Genomic DNA, 22,020 nt, shown 5'->3' with positions numbered 1-22,020 from the left:
ACCATGACAAAAGCCATCATGCAATTATGGAAAGTGAAACAGAAAATGTAAAAGTTAGATACAGTATGTACTGTAAAGACTTAATGGCTTTGTGGAAGAGGAAAACAAAAGCTTCATTATTATTAATTAGCTAGCCATAAAGACCGTACCGATATCATCAGGTTTCTGTTGTTCCTGGATCATCAAAGTTGTTGATCCCAGACTGTCCTTCACATTGAACCAATCAGCTTAAAAGGTAGCTTCAGACATCACAAACCAGGGCCTATAAGCATGAAGGCACACAATTCCACATTTTTAAGAAAACTGTGTGAAACATTCACCTTACCTTGGTAGTTTAGAGGAAGGCTGAGTACTTCCTCCAAGGTCTGAGGACTTTGTCTGCATTTTTCTAAAGGAGAGAGGAATGGCCTTTTTTGTTCTTGAAATGTGGGACTTTGCATGTCTGTTCTCAGTTTCTGCTAGGTGATGTCACAGGCAGACATTTAAGCTGATTTGGTGATTGTGAATGACCTGTCCTGGAGCAATTTTGATATGGCCCCAGAAATAAGAGGAACCTGATGCCATGAGATCATTTCATAATCGTAAGATTATATCAAGCATTGATATAGCTCCAGACGTAACCTGATGCCATCAGATCTAAAACCTATGCAACCAGTCTCTGGTAATTCAGTGCAAGCAGAATTCACCAGGAAAGCTTTCCAAGACTGTTGCAGTGCAATATGAAGCAGATCAAACTCCATGAATGTTTTAGAACACTGACCCTTCCGCTCTGCTGTGAGAATCTATTTTCTATAGCTAGAACCTGTTGGTTGGGAAAATGTTACAGTGGTGCCCATGAACCAGTGTTATTTATTAGGCTTCTTACCCATCGTGGCTTTATCTTTTGAAGTTAAACAGCAACAAACATTTGAAACCCAAACAGTCCATCATGCTACTTTTACACTGCATTCAAAAGTGACTCAAGTCCAATTTATGGCTAATATTCAAATTTTTTATTTAGCTGTTTAGATTAATTTTGCAAGCAATTAACATCCAATATAAATGTGTACAAAAATCTATCTATCCACACATTTGTCTGATGGATGCACCATGGAAGACCACCACAAACACCAAGATCATTCCGGCTACTGCGATAGCTAGCATTATTTTCTGTAAAGGTTGTCTTCAAATTTGGCAGCTTATGACGCCATGCAAGCTACACTGAAAATAAAAGATTGTTACTGCCATATCTATTTGTTGAAATTACTGGACATGAGAGTAGAGCTAGGCCTGTTCGGGACAAAATGTGGATGGTTTTAATGCAAAACTTTGTTTTGACACTTTTAGAAAGTCAAGGGAGAGACTTGATTACTTATGTCGACATCTGTTTGCAGGAGTCCATCAAAACAATATGCACTTAAGACATGCCATTCCCATTAGAAAACATTTAGCAATTGGTCTGTTTCGGCAGGAGACAGTCCTCTCAAACATGTCTCACTTTCTTTTCACTGGCATGCTGATCGATCCCATCATCAGTCTTGATTTTCAACAGAGATATGACAAAGGTCATGTAAACATGGATGTAAAATGAGTTGGGAATCATAAATATCCATACAATTAAGACTGAAGCATTCAGACACAGGTCACATTCATACCGCATATGTCTGTATTAAATTTAATGCGTTATGTAGAAGTGTTCTAAATCTGATTTAAAATATTCTGTTTTTTGTTGTTTCAACTTCCCGAAAAAATCATATCTGTGTCATACAGGCAGGCTTCAGTGTGAGTGTAGTCCTAGATTGGAGCTACATGTATTACTTGATTCACTGTCCAGATGAGGTGTGCCTTGCCAGATTTTAGCAACTGGGTAAACAGATTTTAGGCCTAAACCGTTCCATGCTCTCAATAAATCATGCAGTGACTTATGGTTTGCCTTTGGCAATTCAACTCTCCAAACACAGATTTCTCTAAGGTCAAATATAAAAATCTGTTTGCCTTCCTAAAACGTATCAGCTCCTGTTAGTCAATATTTTATTTCTAGATAACCTTATTTTAGCCTCTAGTGCTGCCTTTGAGTCTTTTTATACAAAATTATTATATTATGTAGATATCCATCATACAAATTAATCTCATACAGTGCTGTCTACAATTGAGTGTTTTGGATCACATATACACTCCTCATATATACAAAAAAAAAATTACATTATGGAAAATAAAATCACGCATTCTGAAATGAATCAGACATAAATCAAACTATAAACAGTCCAGTACTAAACGCCTCCAACACTCCAACTGTAATAAAAATATACAGTTTATTAGGCCATTACTATGACAACTTAAAGGACTACTCCACTAAAAAATGAGTTGAGGCTCTGAGTCGCACTTGACAATATTTTAAAATGGTGGTGTGTGAAAGGGACAGAATTAGAGTGCTTATTAGGCTAAGATGAAAAGACAAGTTGTGGTGCAGATTAAATATATTTTGTATTTATATTAGATGCTTCAATAGTGGCATTAAAGAAATATTCAATCCAGAAATGTAATTTGTTTTAAATGTTACTTACTCCATGTAATAGTAATGAGGTCCGACCAAATATTTTAATCCCATGTTTTCATACAGAACAGAGATAAGGTTTCTGATAGAACAGGCATCTACAGTGACCTACACTGGACATCAGCAATAATATTAAAAATAATCAAAAAAATCTCATGTTACTCATATTACATAATCCACACGTCAAGTCACCTAGTCATATGCTCACAACGTACCAAATACAAGTATTTTTGCTAAAATATTGCTCATAAGTAAACCGGACCCAAAAAATGCTCTTGTGAATGAAAATGGAACGTGTTCAGATGCAAGTCGGCATTTGAATTATTGACCATCGCTACATTTATATTCACGTCCACTGCCGGAGTAACCCCGAGGTTATTTAGCAGCAGTATGCTTATTGAAGCATCTTGGATATGCACAAAGTATGAGGCATATTCTCTTCCTGATAAAGTTTTTGCTTGTTTTTTTATATGTTAATTGTTTGTTGTACTCAAGTCTCAGTTCACTTTGCAGTGCAATCAGTAAGTTGTTGCCGAGCTGGATTAGTGACCAATGATTTTGAGATTGCGTCTTCAATTCTAATACTTGGTTGTGTTTGAGCACATTCTATTTTTGTTCACATGCACATTTTCAGGAAGTTTGTTTATTTAACAATATTTTAGTAAAAATACTTGTATTAGGAATGTTGTAGGCATGCGGCTGGTTGACTTGACTTATGGATTATGCGACATGAGGAACGTGAGATTGTTTTCATGGACATTGTTGATATTGTTCGTTGTTGTGCATCATCAGTCACATAGATGTACTGTAATTTGCTTTCTACATGAAAACATGATGGGCGGTGCAGTGGGTGGCGATGCTGCCTCGCAGTCAGGAGACCCAGGTTCGCTTTCCGGGTCCTCCCTGCATGGAGTCTGCATGGGTTTCCGCCGGGTGCTCTGGTTTCTTCCTACAGTCCAAAGAAATGCAGGTTAGGTGGATTGGCGATTCTAAATTGTCCCTAGTGTGTGTATGTATGTGTGTGCGCCCTGCCAGGGGTTTGTTTCCTGCCTTGCACCCTGCGTTGGCTGGGATTAGCTCCAGCAGACCCCCGTGACCCTGTAGTTAGGATATAGCAGGTTGGGTAATGGATGGATGGATGAAAACATGACATTAAAACATTTCCTACATGGTGTAACCTATAAAAATGTAATTTTTGAGTGGAGTATTTTCATTGCCATTATTACAGCATTTAATGTAAATACAGGATATGTCTAATCTGTGCAATAGCATGTTTTTACTGTGCTTCACATCTGCACCTAACAAGTGGTCAATCTCTGTCCCTATTACACATACCACCATTTGAAAATACTCTCAAAATCAACTCATAGCCTCTTAAAATCTAAACAAAAGCATGGAGGTATAAGGCACTTTTGTGCTGAATGGAAATATACAGCAGAAAGAAAGCTCAACCCAAATTAGCACTCTGTTCATAAGAATAAATATTATATTAATACCTGTATAAGCTATCATTAGATCTTGTGACACAAGCAATTATAAAAATTAATTTCATGCTACATGTTGACTGTGTGCTGAAAGTTCAGCAGTATACGTGTATCAACAGAGAGCCAACTAACGTGCCAGCTAACTGAATGAAATGGTATCCTTAAATCCCCCTTTACACTGGTGTAAAAAAAGGCACAGAGGTGGGGAGAATAACAACTTAATAATTAGTTTGGTTAAATAATTGTCTAGGAATCATGTGAAACATAACCAATAATTACAGCAGAATGCATTGCAATTTTAAATGTTAATTCTGAAATTTAAATACAGTATTAGAGTCAAGCAACCAAAAAAACCCCTCACTTGTTCCGTTGTAGTGGGTGGAAGCATCATCTTAATTGGATACATAAGTTCCTGAGCAGTGCTTCTCATACTTTCATCCTAGACATTAACAACAAACCACCATCAGATCAGACAAAATTCAAAAAATCAAAAGACACTCCACACATTGCCTCTTCTAAAGAACACATTGTGCTCTACTACAGGTTTTGCAGCTGCACAGCTACATTGTGTGTGTATATTAATAGACAATAAAAAGAGTGTTGCTGTGTTAGTGATGATTTTAGAGTGCTAATACCAACAAGGAAGAATTCAAAGGAGATCTGGAGTGGGATTTCAAAGAATGATGTTTCCTCCATTCTTCAGAATGTCTCAGCAGTCCCTCTGCATATTGTTCCCAATGAACATCCCACACAGCACTCACTACACATTAAAACACTCTAGAGGAATGGTCTGCAAGTCTGAAAGCATGGTTTTAAATGATGGTAATTTAGGTAATTGTAAATTTAGAAAGTATTGTGATGCCTGGGTGCCCAAAGAAACATCAACAGTTATGAAACTAGATAGACTAGTACAATCAGGACAACAAAACAATTATAGTGTAAAAAGTACAAAGCTCTTATTCATTATTAATAAAAAGTATACAAAAAGTGTGGTGCAGTTCAAAGTCTTTCAGTAACAGTGATGTGAAAGGATAAAATCCAATTAATAAGAAATAAAACCTGGAATAATAAAGTGTAAAAATCATCTGTAGTACTTTTCCCTCTCATTTCCTCTGCTCACGCTCCGGGTCTTCTTAACTGGGACAAGATACTGGCAAACGCTGGTCCCTTCCGGCTTATGTCTCAGCCACCTACGTATGTTGGTAACCCGCTGCGATCCACTGAGTGCCTGGCTCCCTCTTCCAGCCACATTAATTGGTCACTGCAGCACCCTGGAGTCCACGATTGCCCCTGCTCCCAAAATGCTCAATAGGGTTGACCTGTCCCTGGAGCACCGTTGCCTTCAATTCAACACATGGCATCTTAGATCACTTTGCCACCTCTTCATTGCACTAGCTTGACCACCTGATTCGGCTTGTTCTCCTTTTCTTTCGTTTTTTTCTCTTCCGCTCTCAAACCTCTTCTGTCCCTAGTGAATGCAGGTGGGCCAATAGACTTGCAGAGCTCCAATGGGGGACTGCTGTACCAACTGCTCTCATGTGCATTAAGTATGACTAGAAAATTTCCATATCAAGATCTTCACGGTCACACGGTTTTCCTCCCACACTACTACACTCATGGAGAGAGCGTTGCCTCATTGTTTTTATTAAAGCCTTGCACCACCATGGACCCCTAATGTACTTTTCCACAAGTATCTCCTGATGAATTCTCAAGGCAATTAAAAACGAAAACAGACTTAGAATGGTTAATTTTTAAAACTGTATTACTTTATTAACTTGTCAACTGCTGATACCTGGGTACACAGGCACTGGTTAAACAATCCTATAAAAATGAAACAGCAAACATTTGAATATTAAAAGTAAAGTGAGGAGTGGGGATAATTTTGCAAGAAACATAATATTGTGGGCATGAAAAAAAAAAAACTGGACTGGGGCTTAAATTGCCACTTGAGAGTTGACAAAACTACAAAATTAATTATTCTCAAAGCAGAACCAAAGCAACAAAACAAGTGGATTACACATATGGCAAAGAGAGAGTAACAATTGCTCTCACCTGCATCCATGGATGATCCAGTGCTTGGTCCAGTGTTAGTCTTTCTTTTGGATTGACAACCAGCAACTTTTTTACAACATCCTGGGCTTGAACGGCAAAATCATAATTACATTTAGGGAGAAAATAAAGCTGTATTTCATAGGTATTATCTCTGAAATAATGATCTATTTAAAATATTTGTTCAATATCAAAATTTACATATTTAAAGTGAAGGAAAATTATGACAATTCAATTGGAAATTTAAGAAGTACAGAAGATTCACAGTCTATTTTATTCTAGTCAGCTATGAGTGTGGGTGTGTGTGGGTTGGATTGGCACCCAGTACAGTAGACTCTGGCCATCTATGACCTAGAACTGGATAAAACATATATATTTTATAATAGTACACCTTTTAAACCAAAGTAATAAATATAACTATTTCTTACAATGTTGGAATTTTCTTGTTTAACATTTAAATGACGAGTGGGGTTACTAATTAGAGGATAAGATACTGTCTGGGTGACAGATCTAGCTTTAAATGTTTCTCAACAATCTATATTTGTACTTTGATTTACATGTTATAAAGGCAAACCCCCTACTCTTGCAGAGGTTTGCCACTGTGAATGGCAAGAACACTGTAAGTAAAATTTTACAAAACCATTTCTCAAAATTAATTCATGTCACATTCAAAAGTGATATTAGTTAGTGGAAACACCACCAATATAAAAATAAAAACAAAATGGTAATGTCAAAACACTAACTTTGGAGTTTTTCTTCTTCAGTTAAATATCTACAGATAATGGCCATTTAGATTTTGGAAACATACTGTTACAGGATAAGAGTTCACATTAAAGATACTGAATGGATAAATACATGCAAAAATCTGTTGTCATGCAGAAAATTATGATGACATTCAAGGGGATTGAATACATTTGCACACCAATGTATCTACTGTGATATAAAATGGAGTACTGTGTGCTTTTGCAGGGGGGTGTTGGGTGAAGCTTGATTGAGAATAAAAGTGTAGCGCAACACAAAGGACAATTAAAGTGCTTCTGTTTAACTTCTGATTTGACGGCTTTTCTTCACACTTTAAACACGATGAATAGTCCACCTTGAACTAAGAATACAAGCCAGACATGACAGCATTCATTGTTATAACCCAGCAAGGAGTTACTGCAATTCTAGAATCCAATCAACCCAAAAACAAAAATTTCTCAACTCATGAGACCAAAAACATTGAATAGAGAGGCACTGTGAATGACAGAGGGGACAGCAATAACAGGGTCACCGGTTAAATAAAAAATAAAAAAAACACCTTAAACCCTCCTCAACCCAGTCTACAACTTGCAGGGAGTTGGTGCAGCAATCTTGAAAGTAGAAGTGGTATTAATAAAGGAGTTCATTTGTGAAGTATTTCACAAATTCACCATAAGAGTAGATGGAGTTGTTAGCTGCTTTTTAAGTGTGATGGCCATGTTTTTCAGAACTCTAATTAAATGAAAAATTTTATAGCATCACAGGACGATATTTAAATGACATTAAAATGCCTGATATTACTTTATAGCTTCTGATAATTCAAGTTTTATGTACTGGACAATTGAGTACATCTAAAACAACACTAAGAAGGGCTTGTTAGTTAAAGTCACATACTGTATGGTTAAATACCAACTCATTAGTACTTCAACATTATTTTCTTGGTTACCTTTACTTTGGAACTTATGATAACAATCAGAAAATGTAAAAATAGGTAACACTTTTTTTTTTGCTGTGAAAACATGTGTTCTGAATAAGAATGCATGCACACGACTTTTCAAATCCATCTGATAAGAGTTCACATAATGCCTTCTAAAACTCTGTATCAATGGACCAAAACCTGACTACTTTTGTAAAAGGTGTTTTAGCGTTTTTTTTTTCTTATTTCATTTAAAGCATCTGCAGTCAGATGTAGTTATATGCAAAAAAGTGGAAAAAAAGAAAAAAAATCAAGGCAATTTTTCCCATTTATTGGTGACTACACCAGGCATCAATCATATTACAGTTGCCCTTAATTTGTGCCCATGTTCTTTACTGATGAAAGCATCTGACACCTAAACATGAAGATTGGGATTTCACAATTCCGCTGTCTGGTGAAAGAATTAGTAGGGTGTACTATACACATTAACCAGTACTTGTTGATCTTCAACGTACCCTGGTAGAAATACTGCAATTTCCTAAAATTAAGATTTTCATATTCATCTAGACCTGTATTTTCTTGTAATTTTATTTTGTGAAAATTTTTCTTGAAGACTGCAAAAAATGAAATTTAAGCAAGTGAAAAGTATTTATATATCATGACATTAACTTTTGTTTTCCTTATTATAAGAATTATTGACTTGTCAAAAAACTTGTATTTACAGTTATTTAGCATGCTTGTCAAATAAATTTTGCTTACCCCATTGGCAGATTTTTTTTGCTAAATAAAAGCAAAACAACTCTCATTTGACTTTTTTTTGTCTAGTTTTTGCATTGCATTTTGCAGTGTAATTACAACCATAAACTTCCTAATAAAAAACTGTAGCACGGGATTACGCATTTGTACACAATGCTGAATCAGATCAACTGCTACCGATTTAAAAACAAAAAGGTTACACTATAATCTGATTTGCTTTAAATAAGCCTGATAGTTTCATGTGTTATTCTGTACATTTTCTATAGCACTTGTGATGAATGTCCGGCAAGACTTCCCAGCCCTCATCCCCTGGCCGCCAGGAGGAGCTCTCCTGTCAGCATGGACGTGCCCCGAGTTCCAGCAGGGCCTCATGGACTTTGTAGGTTTTATACACAACCTTGCTGGATACCTTGGGAACCACAGGGAGTTGCTGTAGCGGGGCTCGTGAACTCTTATGTGCCCTATAACCTGGCCACGTGAACAGGAGATGACATACTGCCAGGTTGAAGAGAGTGACTTTTACCCTGACCCGGAAGTGATAAGGACTTGTGGACTGTGGGGCAGGACCATCTCCGGGTCAGGGGGTATAAAAGGACACTGGGAAAGCCCAGACACTGAGCTGAGCTGAGAGGAAGGGTAGCAAAGTGTCTGGGAGAGGAGGATTGAGTATTGTAGTGTTTATTGATTTATGAGTATTGTGGAGTGGAGGGTGCTTTGTGCACTGTATTGTTCAAATAAAAATAACATTTGGACTTTTACTGGGTGTTTGAAGTGGAACCTGAGGGTTCAAGAGGAGGATCAGAATCTCTACTGCGACACACTCTATTCTTTATGTGAGCCTCACAGATTGTGGCAAAAATAAACCTTTGAAATTGAGCACAGCAGACCCAAAATATTATCAAACAAGTCAAGTCAATGAAATCCCAATAATATAAAATTCAACCTAAAAAAGTTTCTACTCTATCTGGCTTTGCGTGCATTTTTACATAATGGGATGCAAATTTGATAGACGCCTGGAACACTTCTGAGTATAAAATTTAAGTCACTAGTGGAACACAGAAAAGAAAAAAAAAAAACTGCTTAACAGTTTAATCATCATTTTTTACTTTAAGTGTTCACTGATCTTAAATATGTGGACTGCATAACATCAAAATAGTGTTTTGACATACATGTGGGTTAGTGAATAATTCATATAAAATATCTGCTGTACAATAATACAGCTTCCATCTAAAGATACTAATTAACTGATTGATCAGTTTGCACATGGACTGCGACTTGTATGACAGGTTATGAGAAACATTATCGCTACAATAAAATAGATATACAATGTCCCTCATAATGTTTGGGACAAGGACACATTTTGACTTGATTTTAGCCCTCTGTTCCACAGTTGAAAATTTACTAATCAAGCAATTCAGAAGTGATTAAAGTGCACACTGCAGACTTTCATGTAAGGGTACCTTCAGTCACACCATGTAGAAAGGACAATTCTTTTTATACAAGGTTCCCCTATGTGTCTTTGTCCAAAACATTATGGAGGACACTGTATACTGTATGTAGTCTGTCTGTGATCTGAGTTATTTTTTTAAAGTAAGGAAGACAGACGTTTTGTGGTGATGTAGTTATACTCTCTAATCATGGAGGCAGAGCATGGCAATGTGTTGCATGTTGGTTAGCACCTACAAGTAAGAATTTCACTGTACTCTACACAAGATCATGATCCTATATCCCTATATTTTTAGTTTGGTTTAAAAAAAATGGGGCAAACACACTACTGTATCTGTTTTCTCGAATTATGTGTTATTTCCAAACATCACAATGGGCAGATAATACTAATGGATGGTAAATGTGGCATGTGCTGTTCTCACCAACAAGCGGCCATCAAGGAGTGCTTCCACAGATGGCTGCTAACAATACCAGCGGACAGTCTGTTGCAGCCTCACCTCTATATAAGGTATAGTACAAAGAGTACTTTAATCCTTAAAGCAGTAATTAAAATATTAGACCTCACAAAACTGAAATGAAAATAAAATATTCAGCACTTGCACTTTACTAACTAACTACAGTAACTGATACTTTCTGTGTGCTTATAAGAATTCTAATTAAAAACATAACTTTATTTCAAAGATTAAGAAGACCAATTGGTTGTCCTAGTTACTGGCATTTTAATGCCTAGAGGCATGCATACTGTCCTGACAACACTGCGTAAGGAAATGGACTCCATTGCTACCATTTTGGCTGTCACTGTCAGTTCCAAAGACCACTATTGGTAAAACATAAGTTACAACAATTACAGGGAGTTAGAAGCATTGAAAATGATCAGGACCAGCAAGAGAGGGCAATGTCAGGCAGTGAAATCAAAGGATGATGTCTAAAGTAATTCAGGACATGCATAAAAATGGATTTTTTTTCCCATATGTAAACGGTTTATTAGATAATAAAAGATAAGTATCAGTTAATTAACAATACTTACATGTGGTCTTTGAAGGGAATATTTACACAGATAATGTTATGTGAGTGTAACTCTTCAAAGTATCATGTACTGATTGGAAAATGAACAGTAATTTATTATTATATTTAAGGTTTTTTTTTTACATTTTACTGTGATAAGACAGGAATTTACTATTAGAAATGGTGGCCTTAGAAACTATTAGTAACCTAAAACCAGCCATTTTATACAGCCTATAACGCTAATATTATTTTTCTTTCATTAATTTGAACGTCTCAACCATAATGTCAGTGTTAGCCCAATGAACTGGCACAGCTCCATCCCAGTTTTTGCCAGCTGCCATTGCTCTCACAGTGTCAAGTTCCAGTGTCAATGGTAAGCTGGTCTACAAACAAAGTAAAGCACAAACAAGAACTTTCAAAATGTAATTAAAATTACTGACAAATGAGGCTGATGCACCTTTTGTTAGGTCTGCTGCACAGTTTTACTGGTTTCTGTAGTCAAGCATAGATTTGCATACTGGAGGGTTTTTCCTTATTTTATTTGTTTTTGATTCAGGCAAAGACAACTGAGAAGCAGACTCTAGAGAGAGTACCTTGTTTCTTGCATATGCAGATCAGGTTCTTGTATTAACAGATAGTTAAAATATAAAGGACTAAGAGGCAGCAGCTCCTTGAAAATAAACATTGAGTCGCTATACATTTTTTAACTGAAAAGTACAGAGCTTCTAAATATATATATATTATTTTGTCTGCAGGCTTATTGAACAGGTTCATGAGAGTACGTATATTATAATCAATCTGGATCAAGTTCATCACAAGAAATTCTAAATTTAAACTTATCAGCAAAGAAGATAGATAACTGCAGAGATCATAAAAACTGTTAACATTCAAGGCAATGATTTTGTACTTACCCAGATCACTGATGTTATTCCAGATAGATGGAACAAGCAGGTATTGGCCTTTGGTTATCTGATCCTTAACGTTCTCTCCCTCCTTCATATAAAATGGAGGATACCCTGATAAGCTGCAATAAGTCAAAATAAATCCAGAAATGCTCTTCAAGAACAATACATAAAAAAACAAACCTCATCACACAAACTAGACAGTACTGTATCTTACAATATGCTATTCATATCTCTATTTTGTTCACTGCAAAAAAAAAAAATTCTAAATATATCATCAGGCATCCCTTTTCTGAAATTTCTTTTATCAAATACAAAGCCTTCTATAGCCGACATCTCCTCCAGGTACAAACATCCCTACATTAACTTGGCAGAGAGAGAAGAAACAATCTAACAATTTGTCCTTGGACTGTGAAAGGAACCCGGTCTTCATATACAATTCACAGGAATGAGGGAAAGTTGCAAATTTACAAAGAATGAATTTCTGTACGTCTTAGCAGGAATGCCATCTACAAGTGTACTCTTGCTGAAAGTAAGCTTTTTAAATGGACCGTTGGTATTTGCATCAAATGACACAACTCATGTCAAGGTAATCCAAGATCATTATAATTGCTTTGTCACATTTGGCACCTATACAAGGTATTCATTCACTCTCTTAGAAGAATAATGTTCTACAACATTGAATCAAAGTGGATTTAATTTGGCCTTTGTGACACTGATTGGCATTATTTTATAATATGTTTTATATACATCAGGGGTGCGGAAATCCAACTCCCGACTCGTCCGACAAAGGTAAATTGACCGTCGGACAAGCGTGTTTTCCTGGTTTCAGTTGTCCGCGGACAAGTGCAATTTTCTGGAGAAAAAGAATTATACAGTATGTGCTGTGCAAGACACATTTTCACCACTACTTTCAAATTTTAAACATTTGGGTACGTACTTCGTGCGGAAACAGTCTACAGGCATGTTCTTCATGTCTCAAATTGTCATTCAATATTGTTTACATAATGACGCCTGATTTTTCAAAGGGGAATCACTTTTGTGGTCTTACATAAGTATTTTACCCTACTATTTACACGCTTGGAGATGCGGTCATTTTTTTCATGCCGACATTATGATGTAATTTGATGATTTTTCATTATAATCGATAACTTTTATATATTATTGATTAGCAAAATACCCGAGCTTTGCAGCGGCGAAGTACTGCATTAAAATTTTTATTAAGAAGAAAATGTAACCTTTTTAAACTGAGGGAAAATATGCCAATAATTATTTGTTAAGGATCTCTTTGTATGCCATGTTGTCAGTTCGCTGAGCTTACTCTTGAGCATGCAACTTACAGTTGGACATGTGAACAGTAATCTTGTCTCAAATCTCACAGCTTGGATTGCTGCTGTCATAATCGGTTTGAGTTTCATGGTTTATTTCAATTATGACAGTATTTGCAGGATTTGTTGTATTGAAGTGACATTTGGCATCTGTCAAGCGTTGTAAGCACACAACCGGTTTCAGCAATAAAATCGCATCCAGCTTTTGAGAGTTTAAACATCAAAGTGTCCACTACTGAAATCGTCACCTGTGAATCTAAGATGTTTAAGAGGCATTGGCGGTTGTCGAAAGGTGTAAAATATTTGGCCATTTTGGTACACTTGAAAGCAACAACCGAACAATTCAGCGGCAGCCATCAACTCACATGCAGAACCATAATGTGAAGGGCTTAAGCATTTCACTCTTATAGTGCTCCTGTGTAGTATAATTATCTCCTGTACCGTCATCAGTCCATACCTTGAACCTGTCCCAGTCATTCAATACATAAGAAACAATGTTCCTCCGGATATCAAGAGTGAGCCTGATATGGCCGTGCAATATGTAACAAAGAGAATGGAAAAGGTAGGTGGTATCTCTGGGCATGGAAACCACTCAGTAAGTGATAGTTCTTTGATCGATAGTGATCATCTCGATAGACATGGTAATGGAGGTTGGAATGATAAAGGAAATGGGTACCTGAGCAATGTAAAGTAAGTGTAAAACACCTATACAATAACTATAATTGTAATAAACAAACAATAAAACAGCGGAGAAGCCGTGGATTAAACAAAAAGGCTTTAGTTATCAGTAGGGGGACGTGAATCCCGTGGCGAAGCAAGGAAGGGAATGTAGAGACTGGAGCGACGGACGGTCTTATATAGGCAGGCAGCCAACAACGTGGGAGGCGTTGGGATGGGGGACCCAATGCTGCCTCACACGGTGACCGCGCTGCAGGCTATGGACGTATATATGTACGTAAGTAGGATTCAGTTAGTGTTGGGAACCCGTGCACCAAATTTCTTGAAGATGGGCCCATAAGTAACAAAGACTGTTGAAAAGTTCAATATGGCGGCCGACAGTGGCATCATACCACCGAAATACGAAGTACGTACATTGGTTTCGGTTAGTGCAGGGAAGCCACCTACCAAATTTCGAGAAGATGGGGCCATAAATAAGAAAGTTCAACATGGCGGACGTTGTTGACCAATTATGACCATTACGCATAGAATTTTGAAATGAAACCTGCTTAACCTTTGTAAGTAAGCTGTAAGGAATGAGCCTGCCAAATTTCAGCCTTCTACCTATACGGGAAGTTGGATAATTAGTGATGTTGGAAAATTCAATATGGCAGCTGACAGTGGCGTCATACCACCGAAATAAGTACGTACATTGGTTTCGGTTAGCTCAGGGAAGCCACCTACCAAATTTCGTGAAGATGGGGTCGTAAATAAGAAAGTTCAACTTGGCGGATGTTGTTGACCGTTATGCGTAGAATTTTGAAATGAAACCTGCTTAATTGTTGTAAGCTGTAAGGAATGGGCCTGCCAAATGTCAGCCTTCTACCTACACGGGAAGTTGGAGAATTAGTGACGTTGGAAAGTTCAATATGGCGTCCGACAGTGGCATCATACCACTGAAATAAGTACCAAATTTCAGCCTTCTACCTACACGGGAAGTTGGAGAATTAGTGACGTTGGAAAGTTCAATATGGCGGCTGACAGTGGCGTCATACCACCAAAATAAGTATGTACATTGGTTTCGGTTAGCGCAGGGAAGCCGCCTACCAAATTTCGTGAAGATGGGGCCATAAATAAGAAAGTTCAACATGGCAGACATTGTCAACCGTTATCGACTGTTATGACCGTTACGTGTAGAATTTCGAAATAAAACCTGCTTAACTTTTGTAAGTAAGCTGTAAGGAATAAGCCTGCCAAATTTCAGCCTTCTATCTACATGGGAAGTTGGAGGATTAGTGATGAGTCAGTCAGTCAGTCAGTGAGGGCTTTGCCTTTTATTATTATAGATAAAATTCATTTTTTCCACATAAAAATGCAGTCATTTCACCTACAATGCAATTGTTTTCTCCACATAAAGCTTGTTAGGCAGTTAATCTTTCCTGAAATTTGCGATTTCGCGTAGGTTGTGATATATTGAGGAGTTGAGAAAAGTATTGCGTGACATCAATTTTGATGCGCTGTCTATAGATCACTTTTGATTAGAGAATTTTTCATATAAAACAAGTTGGTTTCGCGCTGTCAGTTTATTAAAAATAAAGAAGAAAACATTCTATCGGTTTCCAAATGTTATGAAATATAAATAAAAATCTTCACTTAGACGCGATTTTTTCCCCCGACAACATCGGTAAAATTTACTTCTTTGGAAATGTACCATCTTGCGGAATTTCGAATACGTCATTAGGAATTACCTGCATAACCCATAATGCACTGCGGTAAGCACGTTGTTCTTGCTATATGCGTGTTGCTGAAACTGAAACAAGTAGCATTGTGGATGAGAAATGGATGAAAAATGTGAAATTAAAACTAGTTATAAACCTAGACCTCAGAGTTTTCAGAACTTAAAAAATTTTTTTCGTTATACATGTTTAAATATGTCATCCATTCAGAGGTCTAAGCTTATAACTAGTTTTAATTTCACAAATACGTTTATTGTGTGGTGATTGGTTATGTGCAGAAAGAAAAAGGATAGGAACTGGGGGTTTAGTACGTCAGATAGAGACATGCCAATGATAGATTTATCAGTAATCAACTTCTAACACATTTCTAACTTCAACTGCAGTACCTTATGCACACACCAGACTGTGCAATGGCTTCCCCTCGAAAATGTTTTGGAAATTCTTACATCTTAAAACACCTAGAAAACAAATACAATACATACCAAATAAAAAGTAGAACTCCTAGACTCCAGCAGTCCACTGCCTGGCTGTATCCTACTGTTGCAGCATCAGTGAACACCTCTGGTGCAAGATACGTGGGTGTACCACATAACGTTCTCATTAAGGAAGACTCCTCCAAAATTTTTGACTGATTAAAATCTGTAATCTAGAGGCAATTTCAGTGGGAGATTCAGATTCACCAAGACTTTATTGCAATGAAGCAAATTCAGTCAAAAAACAACTACTTCTGTCCACTTACTTTTATCAGGCAATTTTCTGCATGTGAAGCCAACAGAACATTTTCAGGTTTAAGATCCCTGTGAATAATACCATTTGCATGAAGATACTGTAAACAAAAAGATTTTTTAATGAGACCTCAAAAGTTGACGTCCCCCACCAGAATCCCCAAGACAAAAAGATTCAATCTGAAAACTAAAGAAGAGACTAAGTGCAAACAGAACAGAGGCTTTAAATGGAACTAGCAAAATCTTATGAGCTGCTACTGTTGAAATGTAAAGAGCAAGAGCAAAATACAAAGGAAATTCACATCACAGAACACTGTAAAGACCACTTATAACTAAAGAAAATGTAGCACCACTAGAATACTATGATAAGAAATTAAGCACTTTTTAACATAATGCTAATTTGGATTGATTACAGGAAAATATAGGATGCTTAGATAATTCACCAACATCATCTAATACGCCACTGGTTGTTATGGTGCTGCATTTGAAACATCATGTTATTCTACAAACTTTTTGATCAAACCTAAAATGTGTTCAAACAAATATATAAATGTATAAATGCAGCCTGCTTCAGTAATGTGCTTGGGGAAAGTGCTGAAAAACATTTTTTGTTTGCGGACAGTGTTTATTTGGCTTTAATTGCTAATGTGAGCACACTATTAGCAAGACAGTACGTTTTTAGTGCTGCATTGTCTCTTTTCTGAGTGTGCTTCTACTAAATTTGATGGGCTGACATGCTAATTACATGGATGGATTGGCATGGCGAGTGCCTCTAGTTTCTTTCTCCATTTACGTAGTGAATATCACAGGATTCAATGATCATGCACACATATAATAATAAGGCCTAAATCACAATGAGCACTGTATTATCTGCTGTTCATGTTTGCATCCTTTCCTTTTTACTGTGCATTTCCATCCAAGAACTTAGGTGTATAACACAATGGTGTTGCACTTCGTTTTTGAAAATCAATTGTTTATACTTTGATAAAAGGATTAACTTTTTCATGCTGAACACCCTTATTTACACATATGCATTTTTCTGTATTTAACAAGGGTAATATGCAGCACACCAGTAACATCAATTCTATTCTGTGCCCATATTCATATCACCATGGAGGAGCGAGGTGCATTTTAAAAATAGGATATGCTGCCAATTTTCTGCATGAAGATGCAGTATTTTTATTGCAGAACTTAAACACAAAATGGACTAAGACAGTGTGCAGTAGAACAAATATACACATCTATTTGGAAAGTTTGTTCACCATTGCCATCATTATCCACATTTAATAACTGAACTATATTTTGCACTGTATTTGTGTGTGTTAGTTTTTTGTCAATTGTGTTGCTGCCATCAGGGCTTACTCAAGTGGGTTATTGTGTATTTGCATTATTTGAATATTTGTTTTTGTTAATCATTATTGAATACATTTGTTTGGGACCTTACATAACCTCAGTGTGAATTGTCTCTGTGTTGGATGTTTGTGTGTGTGTGTGCCAAGCCAGGCTGGGAGTGTTCCTGTCACTTCTACTAAAATAAACAAATCACTTTTTTATTTAGCATGAACCGGAGTGCACCATGTCCACTACAGTGATATTGGTGTTTTATATGGAGTGCTCAAAGCATTTACGAATGTCAACTCCATTTCACATTGCACCTTTATGTTTCTTTTTCCTTGTGTAAAAATAAATTTAATAATTGTACTAGAAGACATGTTTTTTATTTCTGAATGTTATGTGATTCATAAAATAAGGAAAATACATATTATACGAGTAATTACATATTGAAGCATTCTGTACCTTAACTGCAAGAAGCATTTGGTAGAAAAAAAGCTTAGTAGTGGCTTCTTCCAGTCTCTTCACTCGATGTACTCTCTCAAACAGGTCACCACCTTCCATCCTACAAAAACCAAAAAAAAATACAGAGTGTGTGTATATTTTATATATGTTAATAATGTGTATGTACAGTATATATATATGTACAGTTAGGTCCATAAATATTTGGACAGAGACATTTTTCTAATTTTGGTTCTGTACTTTACCACAATGAATTTTAAATGAAACAACTCAGATGCAGTTGAAGTGCAGACTTTCAGCTTTAATTCACTGGGTTGAACAAAACAATTGCATAAAAATATGAGGCAACTAAAGCATTTTTTTTTAACACAACCCCTTCATTTCAGGGGCTCAAAAGTAATTGGACAATTGAGTCAAAGGCTATTTCATGGGCAGGTGTGTTCAAGTCCGTCGTTATGTGATTATCAATTAAGCAGATAAAAGGCCTGGAGCTGATTTGAGGTGTGGTGCTTGCATGTGGAAGATTTTGCTGTGAACAGACAACATGCGGTCAAAGGAGCTCTCCATGCAGGTGAAAGAAGCCATCCTTAAGTTGAGAAAACAGAAAAAACCCATCCGAGAAATTGCTACAATATTACGAGTGGCAAAATCTACAGTTTGGTACATCCTGAGAAAGAAAGCAAGCACTGGTGAACTCAGCAACGCAAAAAGACCTGGATGTCCACAGAAGACAACAGTGGTGGATTATCACAGAATCATTTCCATGGTGAAGAGAAACCCCTTCACAACAGCCAACCAAGTGAACAACACTCTCCAGGGGTCGGCGTATCGATATCCAAGTCTACCATAAAGAGAAGACTGCATGAAAGTAAATACAGAGGGTGCATTGCAAGGTGCAAGCCACTCATAAGCCTCAAGAACAGAAAGACTAGATTGGACTTTGCTAAAGAACATCTAAAAAAGCCAGCACAGTTCTGGAAAAACATTCTTTGGAAAGATGAAACCAAGATCAACCTCTACCAGAATGATGGCAAGAAAAAAGTATGGAGAAGGCGTGGAACAGCTCATTATCCAAAGCATACCACATCATCTGTAAAACATGGTGGAGGCAGTGTGATGGCTTGGGCGTGCATGGCTGCCAGTGGCACCGGGACACTAGTGTTTATTGATGATGTGACACAGGACAGAAGCAGCCGAATGAATTCTGAGGTGTTCAGAGACATACTGTCTGCTCAAATCCAGCTAAATGCAGTCAAATTGACTGGGTGGCGTTTCATGATACAGACGGACAATGACCCAAAACATACAGCCAAAGCAACCCAGAAGTTTATTAAAGCAAAGAAGTGGAAAATTCTTGAATGGCCAAGTCAGTCACCTGATCTTAAACCAATTGAGCATGCATTTCACTTGTTGAAGACTAAACCTCAGACAGAAAGGCCCACAAACAAACAGCAACTGCTGCAGTAAAGGCCTGGCAGAGCATTAAAAAGGAGGAAACCCAGCATCTGGTGATGTCCGTGAGTTCAAAACTGCAGGCTGTCATTGCCAGCAAAGGGTTTTCAACCAAGTATTAGAAATTTTATTTCCAGTTATTTAATTTGTCCAATTTCTTTTGAGCCCCTGAAATGAAGGGATTTTGTGAAAAAAAATGCTTTAGTTGCCTCACATTTGTATGCAATTGTTTTGTTCAAACAACTGAATTAAAGCTGAAAGTCTGCACTTCAACTGTATCTGAGTTGTTTCATTTAAAATTCATTGTGGTAATGTACAGAACCAAAATTAGAAAAAAAGTTGTCTCCGTCCAAATAGTTATGGACCTAACTGTATGTATACACACACATTAATGACTTCAAATGAAAGTCAGACCCAGTACAGTAAATGCTAGTAGTTAAATTAATTTACAGACCTTAACAATTACTAAGGAACATGAATCTAAAGCACAATTTATGTTAAGTGAATCTTCACTACTTGGTTTCCGTAACACTTAAACCAAAGAATTTCTATGCTACTTGAGCTTTTTATGCATTTACAATACTAATGCAAATTCTACTTCTGTTTGTGACCAAGTGGTGTGAGTATTTTGCAGTATTGTTTGACAATACATATGGGGAGTGCCAATTGACAGAGGGAGTAGGATAATCACAGGACATATGAAGAAAGCCACCTGGAGGACAAGAGGTGGCAAAAGGTGTTATCAGAAAAGTCCCATAGCAGTCATTCTGTGAGGAGTGAGATGCAAGCTGTGCACAGCATTGCACTGGATGATAGTGATTAAGGTTTTTAGAAACAGAAGAGATCAGTCTACAGGATACAGCACATTAAAAGATGCATTATGTAGTCAGATTACTTTTTAAAGTAACAAGTAACATAATGCAATACTAATTTTCTTGAAGTAAAAATACCTGTAATTCTTGAAGAAGAAGAAAAAAAATACTGTGTTATTTCACAGATGAATTACACTGTGTACACATGCTCCAATTGTCTGGTGACAGCTAGTAAGGAAGAAGTTAATCACATGCATAGCGCATTCATGTAAAAATAGCCAAACAAAAAAGTTATAGGCATACGATTAACCCTACATCTGCTAAAAAGGATTGCAGGGAGCCATTGATTATCACAGCAGCTTTGTGTGTAAGGCCAGAAACCAATGGGCCTTTGCAGCCAGGAGATGTGATTGTAATGCTTTCTTTGTGCCTCATGTAGGCTGCTCACGGAGCTGCTTTTTACAGCAAGCTTCTCCAGTTATTTACCCCCCTTCAGATAGGGCTGAGCCATCTGAGAGGCATGTTCCTCTCAGGTCAGGACCCAAGGGCGATACGGTATTTATACAACAAAAGAAAATGGTCAAATCTATTTTTGGTCCATTTCTTGAAGGTACATGGGACTGACCTAAGTAGGATATAGAAGAACCAGGACATAGTCTTCAAAAATATCAACAGCTGTTGTAATTTCATGACTTGCCCAGCCTATGAAAAGGATATGGCTGTCCCCAATACAAAAAAAAAATCTGCATTATGGAAAAATAGGGGTGTGACAATGCCAAACTCAAAAAGATCTTAAGTGCTTCTTCACCCTATGCCATATATTTAGTGTATACAAGATCCACAAGCCTAAATGAGTGGAAGCAGTGCTTAAATCTCAATAAAATCAAAAAAAGCCCAGCTTAGCTTCATTTGAAAAGTATGACAGAGAAATATGAGGTTGGTCTAACCAGCTTCAGACAGATCTAGCAGTGAACAACTAATGGTACTGCAGAATTTGGAAGGAAATATTAAAAAAAAAGAGTGGATAAAAATAGAATTGGATTAAGCAGACTTGAAAATTAAAAACAAAAATGTTTTCATCTATTAAATGAAGTGTTGTATTTTAAAATTAAGCTTTAATGTTTTAAATTTATGAAAATGAGACAAAATGTCCCTTTGATAACACATTACGTATTCTGTTCAACTAATTACTTTTGACATGCTTTTGTTGTTGCAGAATTTCATCCCTACACTTTTCACAAGGCATAACTATTAACAGGGTTAAGCAAGATGTGTTAGTCATCTGTTTATTCACTGGTGCTCAACTCCAGAGAAGGGTGATCAGGGTTTTTATTTATATGTCTCTGCTGCCACAGATGCTTCTCATCCTGAAGCACTGCGTATCATGGGGAGATGCTGTTCCAGCATGTAGCACAGTCATTAAATAATTTAGCAGGTTTCACTATTAGTGTTTTTTGTTTACTTTGTAGTAGGGAACAGCCTAGGGATGACTTGCTAAAATGGAGCACTGCAACCTTTAATCTACCAGTTGAAATGTGAATAAGCTTGTACAGCCAACTCTTTATGAACAATCATTCTACAGAGAGAACAATCCCTGTGGTTTGATACTGCTTTATGGTAATTTTAAATTTCCTGCATTGTCAGCTACAACATTTAGTACAGATTCATTTTTAATATCAAATGC

At 36.9% G+C, this 22,020-nt stretch overlaps 1 protein-coding gene across 2 annotated transcripts in view; it reads right to left on the bottom strand.

Moving 5' to 3' along the window:
• Positions 1 to 22,020, bottom strand: part of chek2 (checkpoint kinase 2) — a 48,603-nt gene that overhangs the window by 2,441 nt on the left and 24,142 nt on the right. For both annotated transcript variants that reach the window (XM_039770409.1, XM_039770407.1), the window contains exons 9-14: positions 18,076 to 18,175; positions 16,293 to 16,379; positions 16,036 to 16,199; positions 11,842 to 11,954; positions 6,070 to 6,155; positions 4,379 to 4,456 (exon numbers count right to left, since the gene is read on the bottom strand). In XM_039770409.1, the coding sequence (XP_039626343.1) occupies positions 4,379 to 4,456; positions 6,070 to 6,155; positions 11,842 to 11,954; positions 16,036 to 16,199; positions 16,293 to 16,379; positions 18,076 to 18,175 (628 nt within the window). The remainder of the gene's footprint in view (positions 1 to 4,378; positions 4,457 to 6,069; positions 6,156 to 11,841; positions 11,955 to 16,035; positions 16,200 to 16,292; positions 16,380 to 18,075; positions 18,176 to 22,020) is intronic.

The sequence above is a fragment of the Polypterus senegalus genome, chromosome 12 (assembly GCF_016835505.1).
Source record: "Polypterus senegalus isolate Bchr_013 chromosome 12, ASM1683550v1, whole genome shotgun sequence".
NCBI classification, from domain to species: domain Eukaryota; kingdom Metazoa; phylum Chordata; class Cladistia; order Polypteriformes; family Polypteridae; genus Polypterus; species Polypterus senegalus.
Note: the sequence above shows the minus strand (reverse complement) of the source record. Positions and strands in the feature narration are given on the sequence as shown.